This window comes from Rhinolophus ferrumequinum, chromosome 21 (genome assembly GCF_004115265.2).
Source record: "Rhinolophus ferrumequinum isolate MPI-CBG mRhiFer1 chromosome 21, mRhiFer1_v1.p, whole genome shotgun sequence".
Classification (NCBI taxonomy): domain Eukaryota; kingdom Metazoa; phylum Chordata; class Mammalia; order Chiroptera; family Rhinolophidae; genus Rhinolophus; species Rhinolophus ferrumequinum.
Window position 1 is genome coordinate 7585111 of NC_046304.1, and position 17711 is coordinate 7602821.

At 37.0% G+C, this 17711-nt stretch overlaps 1 protein-coding gene across 3 annotated transcripts in view; it reads right to left on the bottom strand.

Moving 5' to 3' along the window:
• MAP2K4 (mitogen-activated protein kinase kinase 4) overlaps positions 1–17711 on the bottom strand; it is a 115326-nt gene that overhangs the window by 73012 nt on the left and 24603 nt on the right. For 2 of the 3 annotated variants that reach the window (XM_033090640.1, XM_033090641.1), the window contains one exon: positions 8695–8797. In XM_033090640.1, the coding sequence (XP_032946531.1) occupies positions 8695–8797 (103 nt within the window). Of the gene's footprint in view, positions 1–8694; positions 8798–11231; positions 11268–17711 lie in introns of all 3 variants that reach the window. The other variant, XM_033090639.1, reaches the window with a different exon arrangement.

Sequence of the window (17711 nt, forward strand, 5' to 3'; positions counted from 1 at the left end):
GGAATTACTGACTCTGGGGAAAACAAGTTTGCTCAAGAACAGTAATGTAATCATACTTTGACTCATTTGTAAGTGATAAAAAAGAACACTCTGGAAAAGATATGTTTCCTTTAAGTAGTATAGTTCCTTATTCGTAGATAAAAGTTTCCAGAAACATGCCTACACTACATAGGCAAAGGACCTCTATAATATTTTGAACTAAATCAGAACTCAAAAACTTGCTGCCTGATTAGAAATCGTTGGAAAACTCATCGAAAGCAAAGAAAACAGACATATCTTTAAAGAGCAGAACTTTGCAGGACTAAAGATTCAAGATCCAGGGGTATCTTTTAATGTCTGCTTAAGTCTCTGACTCAAAACAAAGATGATTTAAAACACCAAAAACAATTTGTTTTAGTAGACAAGCAACTCAACAGCATTTATCATTAATCTCTTTAAATAAGCACTCCAGAATTAATACCCAATACCTCAGCTATAAACATCCAGCTTAAGAAGAATTATACCAGTGAATCTCCAGGAGTGGGGGTACAGAGAAAATCAGTTCATTCACACCTATTCCCAACATGCTCTGCTGAGAATCATTTCTTCAGTGAATCTCGGACTTAAGAGAATGAACAACTGTCAGGTGCACTGAGGCAGAATGTGGGACTGAGGAAAAGATTAAATACCTCTGAACTTTAAGAAGTACAATAATGCAAGTTTTAAAAGATTCTCTCACACAGCAGCATTACTCACTATAGTCAAAAGGTAGAAATACCCAAATGTCCATCAACAGATGAATGTACAAAAAAAATGTTACATATACATATGATAAAATATTACTCAGTCTTAAAAAGGAAATTCTGACACATCCTACAACACAGATGGAGTATGAAAACATTACGTTGAACAAAATCAGTCAGACCCAAAAAAACAAATATTATGTAATTCCACTTACATGAGTATCTAGAGCAATCAGATTCAGAGAGGCAGAAAGTAGAATGCTGGCTGCCAGGGGCTGGTGGAAAGCGGAATGGGGAGTTAGTGTTTATGGGGTACAGAGTTTCAGTCTGAGAAATGAAAGACTTCTGGAGATAGATGGTAGTGACGGATGCCCAACAATGTGAATGTATTTAATGTCACTGAGCTGTACACTCAGAAATGGTTAAGATGGTAAATTTTACGTTACATATGTTTTGCCCAATAAAAAAAGTTTGCAGCAGTAAATCAACTGTAAAGAAAAATAAAAAGATTATCCCACAGAATTTAACACGGTTGGTGGTTTACTTGGGGGGGTAGTAATTTATACCTATAAATATTTCTACCATTACTGCCATTTTGTGAAAGTACTCCACTATAGAAATTATTGCAATTCCAAAATTCCAAATTACTGCAATTGCATCAAAAATTTTCGGGGATGACTGACATCAAAGCACACTTCAAGACTATAGTAAGCAAAACAGCATGGTATTGGCATAAAAACAGACACACAGATCAATGGAACAGAACAGAGAGCCCAGAAATGACCATGGCTATCTGGTCATTTAATCTACAATAAAGGAAGCAAGAATTTACGGTGGAGTAAAGACAGTCTATTCAATAAATGGTGCTGGGAAACCTGGACAGACACATGCAAAAAAATGAAGCGGGACCACCTTCTTACACCATATATTAAAATAAATTCAAAATGGATTAAAGACTTAAATACAAGACCCGAAAAACTATAAAACTCCTAGAGGAAAATATATGAAGTAAATTTGCAGACATTACCCTTAGTAATATTTTTATTGATATATCCCCCGGGCAAAAGAAGCAAAAGAAAAAATAAACATGTGGGATTACATCAAACTAAAAAGTTTTTTCAAAGCAAAGAAAACCATTAATAAAACAAAAAGCAACCTACTGAATGGGAGAAGATATTTGCTAATGATATATCTGATAAGGGGTTAATATCCAAAATTTATAAAAAACATACAACTCAACACCAAAAAAAAAACACAATACAATTAAAAAATGGGAAGAAGACATAAGAGACATTTTTCTAGAGAACATACAGACATATGTCAACAGACATATGAAAAAATATGTCAACAGACATATGAAAAATGCTCAATGTCACTAATCATTAGAGAAATGCAAATAAAAACCACAATGAGCTATCACCTCATACCTGTCAGAATGGCTATGTGCTGGCCAGGATGTGGAGAAAAGGGAACCCTCCTGCACTGTTGGTGGGATTGCAGACTGGTGCAGCTACTATGGAAAATAGTATGGAGGTACCTCAAAAAATTGAAAATCGAACTATCTTATGACCCAGCAATTCCAGTCCTGGGCATCTATCCAAAGAAATCCAAAATACTAATTCGAAAAAATATATGCACCCCTATGTTTACCACAGCACTATTCACAATAGCCAAGACATGGAAACAACCGAAACGCCCATCAATAGATGACTGGATAAAGAAACTGTGGTACATTTATACAGTGGAGTATTACTCAGCCATAAAGAAGAATGAAATCTTACTATTTGCAATGATATGGATGGACCTAGAGAATAGTATGCTAAGTGAAATAAGTCAGACGGAAAAAGACAAATGCCGTATGATATCACTTATATATGGAATCTAAAGAACAGAATAAATGAACAAACAAAACAGAAATAGACTCAGAGATATAGGGGAGAAAAACCTGATGGTTGCTGGACGGGAGAGGGGATGGGGGAGAAGCAAAAGGGATTAGACAGCACAAATTCGTAGTCCCAAAATAGCCACGGGGATATGAAACACAGTTTGAGGAATATAACCAATAATGTTGTAAAGATTATGTAGGTTACCAAATGGACACTTGTCTTATTAGGACACTAGAACACTTCATGGCCTGTGTTGATGCATGACCACTGTGCTACACACCTGAAGCTGAAGTTGAATAATATTGAATGTCAAGTATAATTCAATACATATATATATGTAGTAGACTCATGGGATGTGTAGTACAGCATAGGGAACATAGTCAATGGAATTGTAACAGACATATACAATGTCAGACAGGTAGTAGATTGGGGGGGGGTTATCACTTTGTGAGGGGTGTAAATGTCTAACTAGTACATTGTTTTGTACACCTGAAACTAAAAACAAACAAACAAAATTTTTTTCAGAGATGAAAAAACTTTTCAGCTCATGTATACTAGTGGTTTTCACTCTTAGGAATTAACCAGAGATGTCCCCGGGATTATTCTGGGGAATGAAGGCAGGTAATACTATAGAGCCTTTTCCCACCCCACAACACTTAGCTCCTCAGGCTTGTGCATGAGATTTTATTTTAAAAAAGTAGAGCAAAACTGGATCCTCATTCTCTGTCTCTCTCTCTCTGTCTCTCTCTGTCTCTCCCTCTCTCTCTCTCCTCCCCCCCAACTCTCTCTCTTCTAATTATTCACCATATAAAACAATTAAAGTCACTATTCTAATTCAAGGCCTGAATTGAGATCAGAGTTAAGTGACACACTCAAGGTCACAGAGACAGTGATGATGCTAGGACAGAAATCAGGATTCCAAAATCGACTAAAACTGTTAATCCGAGATAGCAAAGTTTAAAAGGTAAAGTTTTCACAATTTAACCAGCAGTAAATGCCTTGATAATTTATAATTACTGTTCCAGTTTTAAGATAAAGCTCTACTGAGTAGACTCATCATGGACTTAAGGGTACTAATAATTAACTGGGGGAATTTAAACCTCTTTAACACTACTTCCTAGATGTTCTATAACACGAGTGAGCCTTTTTCTGCTCAAATGTAATGAAGACAAATGAGATACTAAAGACCTCTTGGTCTCAACAAAGACATTCCCTTAGACTTAGAACATAGGGCTCCAAAATGTTTAGCTTAAGCTCCAAAATGGATCTGTACGCACCATTATTTATTTCCAATGTTAGCTTTTAAGTTAGCGTTTCTTCTTGTACGATTCTGATATGTTGTGAAGATAAAAGGGCTGTTCTTTCACAATAACAATTGCATTTGGAGCATCCTAAATGATTCAGTACAGAGAGCATTCACACGTTATTCTGCATGAGAGCCCGGACTATAATGGAATACCTACTTCTGTCCATGTCAAATTTATATACAGAACATGGTTTTAGCACAAGCTTGTCATAGTTATAATACCCCTGGGGTATTAAAAAGACTTATAGTGCCTAGAATAGGCCAATCAAGATGGAAATTTAAAAGGCAGCCACATATTTTCCTTGTACTTTTTAGTTTTACAGCTTAATCTTTCATTTAAAGAGCCAAAGGGCAAAATGTTAACATCTGCTACATCTAGATAGTAGGTATAGGAGTCTCTATTATTATAACACTCATTTTTTTATATGTTGGAAATGTTTATAATTTTAACCAATGGTAATCAAAAATCAGGGTTTCCTGTTCAGGTTCTCTCCTCACTTTCCAAGGATTTACAGGAAAAGAATGATCTTTTTTTTCTTTTTTTAAGGAAGGAAACTGAGAGATTTAAACAAATTTCTGAATGCCTGAAAGCAGATAAAAATGTGTACACAAAGCAAAACTGATCAACTCCACAAGAAGAGACTCTTTGGTTTCAAAGACTAATCAACCGGCTGCAATGCAGCACCTTGTTTAGATCCTGCTTCAAACTATTAAAAAAAAAAAAAAGCTGAGGTTATATACTTATTTGGTGATATTAAAGAATCATTTATTCTATTAGATGTAATAATGGTATTGTGATTATGTTTTTTAAAAAGTAAGTCCCTGTCTTTTAGAAATACATCCTGAAATATTAATAAACAGAATAATATGTCTGAGGTTGGGTTAAAACTAAGGGGCGGGGGGGATGGAGAATAGATAAAAACAACATTAGCCACATTAACTGCTGAAGCTGCTAAAGCTGACTGATATATACAGACTCATTTACCACTCTCTAGTTTGGGATATATTTACAACTTTTTACTGTTTTAAAAAAAAAAGTAATAGAAAAAACTACCACCCATAACACAAGGTGGGAGGGAAGCATGCAGCAGAGATGAGAGATAAATAATGGTCCCAAAGAATCTTAGAGAAGATCCATAGTTGGAAGGTATGAAGGCCTAGAAACAGATGAGTTAATTAAAATTCTTCCTAGAAAAAAGGTCTAGTCAGTTCTTCCTTTCCTCTCCACCCTCGTCCCCCGCCCCCCAAAAAAGAGCAAGTCTGTAAAGAAAATAAGCATAGTCTATGGAGAGAAATAGGCCTCCTAGGGTGTGTGTTGACCCTATTCTTTCTGGCATCTAGAATACTCATGGCCTGACAGCCAGATCTCAAAACATTTACAGAAAAGTAAAGTCAAGCTCACCAGTTGACCACCAATAACCAGAGCTTCCAATTTCCTCATCCTCAACAATCAATGGATAACCAAGAATTATAAGACATGTGGAAAAAAAACTAACACAAAGGAGAAACACAAGGATAAAAAAAAAAACTGACCTTTGAGGAAACAGTTTACCTAGAGGATAGAAAAGAACTTCAAAATTCCAGATTTTATATCCATAAATAAAGAATAAGGATACTAAGAAAAAGCCACAATCTATTTGTGGAAATTAAAATCAATTGTCAAAATAGAATATTCCATAGAAGGTTCAAAAAATAAAGGAAATACGAAGCTCTTAAGATACAGAGCAAGAAAACAAAGAGATGAAAAATATGAAAAGAAAATTCAAAGACCCAGGGACTTGAATTCAACATCCAAAAAAAACACATTTCAGGAAGAGAAATAGGAAAAACATGAAGGAGTCTATCAAAAGAAAACCAGCAGAAATTTTCTCAGAAACAGATACTGTGTTTCCCCAAAAATAAGACCTAGCCGGACAATCAGCTCTAATGCATCTTTTGGAACAAAAATTAATATAAGACCCGGTCTTATTTTACTATAATATAAGACCGGGTCTTATGTAATAAAATATAAGACCGGGTATGATACAATATAATACCCGGTATAATATAACATAATGCCGGGTCTTATATTAATTTTTGCTCCAAAAAACACATTAGAGCTGATTGTCCGGCTAGGTCTTATTTTTGGGGAAACACGGTACATGAGTCTTCAAACTAAAACAATTTATCCAGTACACAGAAAAGATGATCCAAATCTCAGCATATCCTTATATAATTATAGACCACCAAGAATTAAAAAAAAAATGCTAAAAATTTCCAGTGAGAGGTAGAAATAGGTAATACACACAAGTAACATCTCTGCTACAATTACATAGATTTGCACACTGTACCCAAAACTTACCTTGTACTTACACTCACCACAATGCCATTCTCCACCTATCTGTTCTCTCCACCTATCTGTTCTCTTCCTGTCTTCCCAAACCCAATTCAAAACTTGTTCCTTTGTGAAACTTTTCACCAAGTTGTTTATATAAAGTGATCTTACCCCTCCTTGCACCATTCATTGGACATTCAATCTGTATTACCTTATGCCTTACTTCTCGAATTGCTGTAGCCAGCTGTCACTTCTTGGAATTTATTTAAACTGTTGGTTCTCAGAAAATAAGGGCTTTCGTCTTGTCTTTTAGAAGACGTAAACACATAATAGCACAGAGATATCTTTTTCAAAGCCCCCACAAGCTGCAGGTTTTATTTTCTAACTGCAAACTACGTATCCTCAACAGTGAACAACAGTGATTTTAGTGCCTGACAGTATACAATTCAAGGTTAACAGAAGTGGGTGGGAAGGCAGAGGAGACAGGCCACCCTAAGTTATGAAACAACTGCCTTTGACCAATATCTATGCAGGTAGTTGCTATTCCTGATCCAGATAATAAACCAATGCAACAATAAAATTCAAACAAAGTCTGGGTCTAAACTTTTACAGACCAGAATCAAATTTTAAAGATTCTATCAAACAGTAAAAATGCCTATGACCTGTCCTCTCAAACTTTTAGCACCTGCTGAGAAGAGATGACGGATAAGAAACCTAGCTGGTTACAGGATTATTATGAAGTAGGTTTAAAAAAAAAAAAATCTGATTGACTCAAATTTTAGAAAAGGCTTTTTTTCACCCCGTTTACTGTTCATTTAAAAAAAAATTGTTCACGAACCGCCTATACATGAGAAAACTCTTGAGGGATGAGGGTATAAATATATGTGAATGATTTTCCAGTTCTAAATATGAGTCAGGTTGTCTTTCTTAGGGGGGGGAGGGACGCGGGGGGCGGGGAGGGCTTAAAAAGAAGAAGAAAAATCTGTTAAGTGTAGCAATTATTGCACATCCTTTGTTTCTTAGACTTCAAATATACGATTCAGCTAGCAACCAAGATAATAGAAATGGACTATGTTCAAGAATTAGTTTTGTACTAGCTTTCACTGAAAGTTCTAGGAAAGGAGGAAGGAGGTCCTTTTAAGAGTGTTTCCTTACTGCCGTAGCTCTGACTAAGAAGTACTAAGAGTTTCCTTCCTCAAAACCATTACCCCATTTGACGTTTCAGAGAAGCTAAAAAGGCTTGGACTCCAGGCTGAGCTCTGACAAGAAATCTCACAGTCAGTCCCAGTGCAATAAAATTGACAGACACCATGCATGCCCAGTCAAACAAACTGTTACTTCAGTTTTCATTTAAATTATCTTTCACTCTCTTCACGGTTATAGGTGAAAGTATTAAGAGCAGATACACGCATATAGTCATTACTCCCTTCTAGACACTGCTATTTTCAAAATAAAACATTTTCAGCACTCCTACTACAAGATACTCATCCTTGTACCAATCTGTTACTTTTTCCAAATACAATGCCTATCTAACATCAAATGAAAAGAAAATAGCAATAAATGTGTCTCTTTGGGAAGAATAAACATATCTGTAGTCTAATAATAAAGTGTGAATACAAATTGTTGAGAAATTATTACAAACTATAAAATGATGTATTCTGACAGTTTTTTTTAATCACACTTTCCACCACTTGCTTTATAATTCTCAATACCAGAACTAGGTGGAACTTATTTGTGTGGACACGAATATAAATGTACAAACCACTCCTTTTGACCCTGTTCATGATAGTTTTTTGGGGGGGAGAAAGACATTATTAATTAACACATCACTTCGACTCAAAGGTTTCTGTAAAATATTATTCTGGAGGCATTATTTTAAATTAACTACCATGTGTCTACTACTTTCAGTGAGACATTATAACACCATTTCTGTTTTTAATACAAATATTCAGGGAACAAATTTTGAAAACATTCACTGACGCCTGTACACTGACATATATCCATTTGTTCAATTTACTCTGACATGGAAATCTCTCAGGAATTCAGTTTATTAAGAATGAGAATCTATTCTGTCAGCTAGTCAGCGGGGATGGGGATGGTTTGTGCAGATCTACAGGAGAGAGTTAAGCTTCCTACGTATCACTTACAATTGAACTGGAAATCCAGAAGGAAAGGTATAAACAATATTCTCACTTCAGTGAGAGGGAAATTAAAAACATAGAAATATATCTGGATCTTCAGCGATTTTTTTCCCTTCAAGTGAACTTTAAAAAGGTACATTATGTTTACCTACTTCCGACTACAGCACCAATACTTTTCTATTTAAGTTCAAATAAAAATATTTCAAGTGGCCCATAAAATTAATAGAAATACCAACCCCTCAACTTGAAAAAAATTCACAAAATACCGTAACTTTAAAACCTTTGCTTGAGTTGAGCCTTTTATTTGATTACCAGAAATACTCACATGTGTGGGTTTTGAACTCCTGTAGGATTGGGATTCAGAGTAAACCTTGCTGTAGATTTGAAAGGTGGATTTGCAAAATTCAACTTCAGTGCTTTGCGTTTACCTAAGAAATAACAAATAAAAAGTAAAAGTTTCAAGTACTATAAAACAGGTACTATTCTGAGGGCATAAGAAATTCACACCAAAAGGCAGAAAAATTGGTTTTAACATATAGTTAATATAACATTTTGAAAGGCAACAAAGAATTTCTCAGAATTAAGAAAAAGTAAATAATATGATCTAAAGTTATTACTATTCATAAATTATTCATTATGTTCCAGTAAAACAGAAAACAATGTTCAGTGCTTCAAGTTTGTATGGTTCAGAGATGCTAACACTTTTGCAAATGAAAATACCACTATAAAAATCATTTATCTCAAGAGATATATTGGAAAATACTAAGCTCTGCCTTGCCAATGTTATACTTTAATGCCTTAGTTTAATAAAAATAGTTTTGCCTCAAATGTAATAGAAACAACTGACTGAAGAATCTAAAGCATTTGCAACCATATGGGCTAAAAAATATCATGGTAAAGTGAACTTCAAATTAATAGCATGGGTATTCCAAATAATCATTTATTTGAAGCAATTTCTTTGGAGTGGGGAGGGAGAAGGTATCCATATTTTATATTATACAAACCAAACATGTCCATTATAAAAAAGCCAGAAAATTCAGAAGAGATAAAACAAAAATATATATTACATATACATACTGGGTTTTAAAATATAAAATATACTGGGTTTTAAAAAATATTTATATAAACTTATAAATCCAACTACCCCAAACTAATCATCTATTGCAGACTATTTTCTATACATAGATACAGACATTATTTTTCCTCTACAATTAAAATCACACCACAATACTGTTTTATAACATGCTTCACTGACTGCCCATACTTCTTTCTATATCAATAAATCTTACAAATCATTTCTTTAGGATTCTAGTATACAGAAACTTTGTAACAGACTTGGGTTTTTAAGCATTTCTAAGCACATCTTATACATATTTCATGTACATGTGGTTTCGTGTACATATTAGGGATATTTTTTCCAGCATTCTCTCTTCACCATTTATTATACATATTCTACCTTCTTAAACAACATCTCCACAATCCAAAAACTTTCCCACCTCAGTGGATTCAAAAGACTTTTACAGGGCTCACATTGCTCAGCCTAGCATTTTCGATGAGGTTTGAAAGTGCCATACTCCTTGGACGAGACTGCAGGGCAAGAGCACAGATGTGGCTCCTGGATCCGCTCCCAGGGGTGGGCCTTTCTACAGCATTATGTGAATTCCCAAGGCCAGACCCATCGTTTTCAGAAATAAGCATAATACAGCATGATTTTTCCACTTAATTTGCCTTTCAGGCACCAAGAATTTAAAGTGATATTTGTTTGACAACAAGTAGAGCAAGGACATTCAAGTTAAACATGCAGAAGGTACTCTGAAAAGTGGCATATTTGGCTGTATTAAAAAAGCAAATTCTATATATTACCAAAAAAAACTTTAAGAAATTAAAATGCAAAAATTTTAATTCAAATTGGGAAAATCCTTGTAAAATCAGGAACGCTAAATAAAGCTATCACACAAATCAAGAAAAATAGAAAAACTAGCAAGGGTATGAACAGTAAAGCAAAATTAAAGAATTATGAAAGCCACCATCACCAAAAACACTTAATATTTTTGTTCATGTGAAATTGGCAAAGTTTAGAGATTTTATTTTATACATATATATTTTAATGATAACATGTTAATCAAAATGACTAGATAAAATAATCACTAGTACAGTACTCATACATTGTTGGTAGTAAAGTAAATTGATGTAACTTTTCTGGTGAGAGGTTCAGCAATATACAAGAAAACTTTTTAAATGAATGTACTCTTTTACTTCTTGGAACTTTGTCTTCGGAAATATTTAAAGGCAGAGGATTATTCCCAGGCCTTGAAACCTAATGGAATTTCCCCTGCTGGATTCTGAAATTGCTTGGGACTGCTGACTCCTTTCTTCCTCCACTTGTCTCCTATTCTCCCTTCGATTTTATCCAATGCCTAAGCCACCACTGCATTTAGGAAGAAGACAGATAACTTGTCTTCTTGTTTCTAGGTTGAGAGAGAGAAAGGAATTTTGTGTCAAACGGATCACACTCAGAGTCTCACCCACATACCTGATCGAGATGGCTTTGGTGATGAGACTTGGAACTACTGAGCTGATGATGTCTACGTGAGATCTGGATTTGACCAGATGCTACGAATTAAGAATTTTAGGGATACTGGACTAGGGTGAATATATTTTGCATGTGAGGCAGATGTGAGTATTTGGGGGCCAGAAGGCAGACTGTAGCAGATTAAATAGTGGCCCAAGATACCAGGTCCTAACCCCTGGAACCTATGAATGTTACTTTATATGGCAAAATTAAGTTAAGGACTTTTGCAATCATAAATTTGAATAAGCACAATGCCCACAAACTCCCCAAATCAAATGCTGAACACCTACCCGGTACATCATCCATGATCTGTATATGGTGAAAAACTGATAAAAGAGTAAGATCAAATGCAGGACAGTAAGTGAACAAAGAATCATTGTGAAAACTATCCAAAGAAAAACACCCAAATCAGCCATTTCTACAAAAGCCCAATTTGAAGGGACAGTACCTAACCTCTGCAGGCAAATAAAATCTATTACTACAATAAAAACTTACTCAAACTGTTTTATTGAAAACAAATATTTATATATAAAACACACACAGAGATTCCTTTACAGCATTACATTCACATTTAAACAAAAATAAACTGTCGTCTTTAAAGGACATTTACCGCAAAAACAAATACACACGTGTGTAACAGAATGTGACTTAACTTCCATAAATTAGATTTAAACACACTTTACACTTCAGAAATATCTGCAACTACCTTGAAAACTACCCAAGTACTGTAGTCTGATCTTTCACTAATAAAATATACTAAATAATTCTATAAAACTTAAAAGCCTCTGTAAGCAAAGATGACTCAGAGCCTAAAACTGGTGGCAGGAGGTTTAGGGTAAGATCCAGCTACACGGCCTGTTCTCAGCAGTGTACCCCAACTCTCCCAGTGATGATCAGTTTACCATGAACTCACAAGGCAGTCTTGAGGAGGAAAAGGAACACCCCAGAAAGTCAACCAAAGGTGAGATTCAGGAAAGGGGCAGAAAGAGGCAACTTTTACAACGCTTTCGAGGGGATATTTCTGGCTAGCTGTTGTTGATCTGTAGGCATGAGCCATTTGTTCGTTTTGTTTTTTAAACATCTCTCCTCCAATTAACTTTCTCGAAGAACCTCTTTAGGACTGGTCTTTTTCAACGGCTCCCAAAACTAAACCCTAAAGGCAACCTGTCACCATGTAGTCAGATAGTTTTAACGACAAAACTACAAATAGGACATTAGATCAATATGGACTTTTTTCAAAACTTCCATAGGAAGCAAAGCGTGTAAGGAAAGAAATGATACCATAGCTGGCCTATGCAGATTGTTAGACGCTAACAGGAATTAAAATCTTTGTACAACAGGGTTTAAAGTAATCAATCAAGAAAGATTATAAATTTGTGATTATAATTCCTCCTTTGGTGAGGCTGACACCAAATAACCAATTCCTAACCAATCAACAGAGATAAACAACCCTCCTCTTTATCTACAACAGGGCAGAAACCAGGCCTGATCAATCTTCTTAAATTATTTGTATGGCAGGAGAGATTTTCTCTCCTATGAGAAAATATTGTCTTTGTAAACTTAAAACCCAAGTTCAGTGCCTGACATAGAAAATGCTTTCAAATGTTTATTGATCTGGGAATAAATCTGACACGGACAGCCCCAGGCAACTCACGTGCAGGTTAACTTAGCTAGAATACGTTTCTGTTGTTTGCAACCAAGCATCCCGACTGATGAGAAAACCAGTACCTGTCCTCATCCCGCCACGTTTCCAAAACACTGCTATATCCTTCAGGGCAATATTGCCTACATTTTTCATGTTGTAGCTCAGAGAGTAAATGAGGACATCTGTTCAAGACACTGGGAACACAAGACTCACAGCTGGCCCGGAGGCTGGCCTAGGTGCGCAGCAGCCTACGCCCCACTCAGGCAGGCCAACGACTGAGGGGATCCCTCTCCACACCACGCCTGAAGCTCTCCCCGCACACCCGGTACGATTTCAACAGCTCTGTCCACATCATCTAACACAATTTCTTCCTCAGAGTTCTCATGAGAAGCATCCCCACGCATGGGATCTTTAAGAATACTCAGAACAATGATTCTGAAGAACAAGAATGTGTCCGAGCATATCCACTCACTAAGGCCTAGGAATATCTTTTACTCTAATTCTGAGCATAGAGCAACTCACAGGCTCACAAAATATTGAAGTTGGAAGGAAGACATCTTTCAGCTTTATTTAGCCTTCAGCAAGATGAAAAAGCACCATGAATATTCTCTCTCCACTATCTTCTCAAGCAACACAAACCTTTAACATCACTTTCTACAATCAGCGAAGCTGGCTCAAGAGTTGATCAAGTTCAACCTTGGCCAAAGATCCACCAAGGGCAGCTGAGAGTCTACTGCTCAAATACAGAAGAGGACCTACGCCACCAAAAGCATCTCTTCTTCACCTTCCAGATGAGGAAAAGGTGTCATTTCTTCATTATTCATTAAGAAGAAGTATTATTTATAGTTGTCAAAAACATCAAAACCAGTCTGTCCTCAGAGGGATACTGTTTCCACTGGTCCATCTTGTAACCCTCTCCCACCCTCCGCAAGGCTGTTCCCATCATCAAATTGTGAACAATTTTCTGTTCTAAATGTTTAACTACCGTGATTTATCTTTGAGCTCTGCAAATCAGCTGTAACCGGTAACTAGAACAAAATAACAGTTCAACAAATACTGATGGAATTAGAATTAGTAGATTGTTTTTTAATCAACTTTGCACTACCCTCTCATACAACCAAGTGGGCTTCTGTTACCCTTATGGTTAGAATGCGAGAACCAGAATCCTCCCACCCAGCCTGTAAGAATGGAATCTATATATCTTCAACACCAAACTTCAAACAATAATAGAAAAGCCCTTACTGTTGACAGCAACGGAAAGACCTGTGCTACGTAACAGCTGTCTCTAGAGGATGGCATTTTTAATGCAATACTAATGGATCACTGTGGGTTATATGGTAGATTGTTACAAAAACAGCCACCAAGGAGTCACAGGTCCCTATGTCCTTACCGTTTTGCAATGTAACTTTGCTGCCCTATCTCCCCACCTCTTGGAGCTGGGCTGGCCTTGGGGCTCACTTTGACCAGAGAATACAGCAGAAGGGATGTTTAATGACTTCCAAAGCTAAGCCGCATGAGGCATTGCGGCTTCTACTTTCACCCTCGTGGAAAGCTACGGAGTCTAAACATAAAGCATTTCAGTCCAGCTTCCTTGATGACGAAGGACCACATGGAGCGAGAGGTCCAGAAGTCCCAGCCACCCCAGCTCAGCTTAGTTGGCCCCACTAGACCTGCTAGCTAAATGCAGCCATGTGAGCGAGCTCAAGGGAGAGCAGCAGAACTACCACTAACAAACAGAATCATGAAAATCAGTTGCTCTTTTACGCCACTACTCACAGGCCTAAGGCGCTAGGTAGGAACAATCTAAAAGCAATCAGAGTAGCCGCTATGAAAGGCAGCGTGGAGGTTCCTCAAAAAATTAAGAATAGAATTACCATATGACTCAGCAAACCCTCTCCTGCGTATCTACCCAAAATTCTGAAAACATTTATCTGTAAAGATATATGTGCTCCAATGTTCATTGCAGCTTTATTTACAGTGGCCAAGACATGGAAACAACCAAAGTACTCTTCGACAGATGACTGGATAAAGAAGTTGTGGTACATATACACAACGGAAAACTATTTTGCCATAATTTTCTTATGAAACAGTACCATTTGAGACAGCATGGATGGATCTTGAGATTATTATGCTGAACGAAATAAGTCAGACAGAAAAAGTTGAAAACCATATGATTTCACTGATAAGTGGTATATAAAACTGAAAACAACAAAAGAACAAGACAAACAAATGAAGAAACAAAAACTCATAGACACAGACAATAGTTTAGTGGTTACCAGAGGGTAAGTGGGGAGGAGGGTGGTAGATGAGGGTAAAGGGAATCCAATATATGGTGATGGAAGGAGAACTGACTCTGGGTGGTGAACATACAATGTGATATACAGATGATGTGATACAGAACTGTACACCTGAAATCTATGTAACTGTACTAATCATTGTCACCCCAATAAACTTTAATTTAAAAGAAAAAAAAAGAGGCAATCAGAATCACTCCCTCTTAAGGAACCCCCACTGCCACCACAGGGAATTCCTTAGAACGAAACGGAGGGAAAAGTGAGAACTTGAAGTACAAAGCAAGTCACTCATGTAACTAAGCCCTTCAAAGATACTGGTGAGTGACCCACAGGTACTCAGAGCATAAAGAACTGCCTTAAATTCTCATTTCTCCCTTGGCTCTAATTCTTAGTACCTCGTTTTCAAAACAGAAAGAGAATCCAGAATAACTTTTGTAATTGTTTGTAATCACTAGTTATGAAATGAGGAACACACAATTCCAACTATGCCACTTTATATTCAAACAATTTCAGAAATGAGGAAATGAAGTGGTAGACAAGAACTTAACTTTCATTCTCTTTTCTGCTGAAATTCTTAAGTGATGAGTGCCCTAATTCATTTCATAAATTCAAGATAATAAGAGAGGAAGGATGTTAGACTTGGAATTAGAAGAAACGGGAAGCTTTGTCAGATCTGTCCTAGTCTTGCAATCTCAGGCACTCCAAGCACTAAATGAGCTCCTAACAGCTAATGTTACATTGCCCCGTCCCTCCTCCAGCCTTTGATATGTGAGCAATTTCCGAAAATTCATAAATCTCACTTAGAACTTTGAACTCCCATCAAAAAATAAAACACTTATTCATCATCTATGCAGCTAAACATTCTGGAAACTGGTCTGTGTTCTGAGTTTAAGAAACTAAGTAAATATGCCAACAGCTGCTTTTAACACGTTTTGAACTGCCTGTGTAAGATGGATTTGGGGGAAATCCAACATAATAATTTACATAGCCATAGGCGCACAAATGTCACAATTATACACAAGCTAGTGTGTAGGACAGTGGAGACAAAAAGAAAAGGTAGCTGACCTAGGCACACAGACTGTGTTGTTCAGCATCCTGTCAAAATTAAAAAGGAGTACGGCAGGAGGAAGCTCAAGGATAGGAATAGGACGAAAACTGTTTTTGCTTGATGCTAAATGATCACCACTGAGACACTGGAAGGACAAAAACGGGGATATTTCTGTGGTCTAGTCATTGACACACCTGTAAAACTACGATACAAACAATCCCCTACTTGGCAACACTGCTGTGGTATGAGGATGAACAGACCTTAAAAATACAACAGCTGGTCAACAATAGCTATGAAAAACTGGTAACTACTCTATACCTTTCAAAACCTATCAGCAACAAGAAAGAAATTAATTTTGCTTTGTAGATTCGTTTAAACTACTGTCCCATAAAAATCACTGTTCCTTTCCAAATCCAGCATCCATCCCAATGGTGCTCAATGAGAAACCAGAAAGGACAACAGAGAAAGGCAGAGCCAATTTAGCTAGCTTTCGGTCTCAGCTCTGCTACTTACTAGCTGTACGCGTATTCTCTTGGGGAAGTAGGTTCACCTCTCTGCCTGAGTCCCATTCCTGCCAAATGAGATTAACATCACCTTCCTCAGAGGGGCCTTGGGAAGAGGAAAGGTGGTAGCATGTTTAAGTGTTAGCCATTGTCATTCATTTTTCTCCAGCTTTTATTATCAATTATGTCGAGGTTTATGATGGTGAGGTCCTGTACCAGGGTGGTATTTCACAAACACCACTCTGTGCTTCCTAAATGTTAAACGTTTTCTTCAGTTGACAAGCTCAGGCCTCAGAGGCTCAGCTGCCAAAGAAAGAACCGAAATAATTCACTCTCTGCATTCCTGACCTCTGGCAGATGATTCATAGTCTTCTTCCTGGGTAGAAAGGTTTTTTTTTTTTTAACCTGGAATATCAAGGATTCTGTTATTTCTCCATCAGTTCCGGAAGGGGTACTGCTTTGGCACAAAAGCATAACAGCTCCTAGCAGAATCTTCCAGACTCCAGACAAAGGCAAAAGCATCGTGCTACTTGTTGTAGACTGTATTTGACTAAAAGGCTCTTGTCTGGTTAACAGAAGTCTTCATGGAGAATTTGAAGGCTTACAAGTCCCAAACTAGCTCCCAAATTGATCATCCAGTCAGAAAAAAAAAATTTTTAACTCATTTTCTATCATAGTAAAATGGGGAGTTCATCGAGTTTCACAGAATGAAGCTCACAATATGCCCTAAAATCCTTCCAAACCTAATATTAGAAACTCCTAATTGGTTCTTCATTCTCTGATTCAGCTAACCATCAACTCTGACGTTGATTATATGAGCCTCTCTAACGATCACCAGTGATTTTAACTCAATTACGCACAAGTCATTACTATGGGTTTCTATAGGTAGCTACACCTTCGAGCTAGCAATTCATTAAAGCCAACAGCATCACTCTGAGACCAGCAAGCAAATATAATTCCTCAGGCTCAACTGGCCAAATCCAAACTCCTCAAAAACGCCCAGGGAGCTGGCTAATGCAGGAAGTCCTGCTGGGATTACCAACACAGCACAGATGCCAAGGCTTCACTGACATAAACAGGACTTGAGGCGTCCACACAGTCATGCACATGGAATCAAACAGATTCTGTGGAGCAGAATCTTGGCTTTGAATCTCCACGGCCCCAAGTTCTCCTGTGGAGGGCTCCAGGTTCAATGAGGGCCAAAAAGCAAAAAACCTTTCTTTGTCTGAACTTCATAGCCCCAGCTGAAGTCACTGCCTTCTGAAATGACACACTGAAGG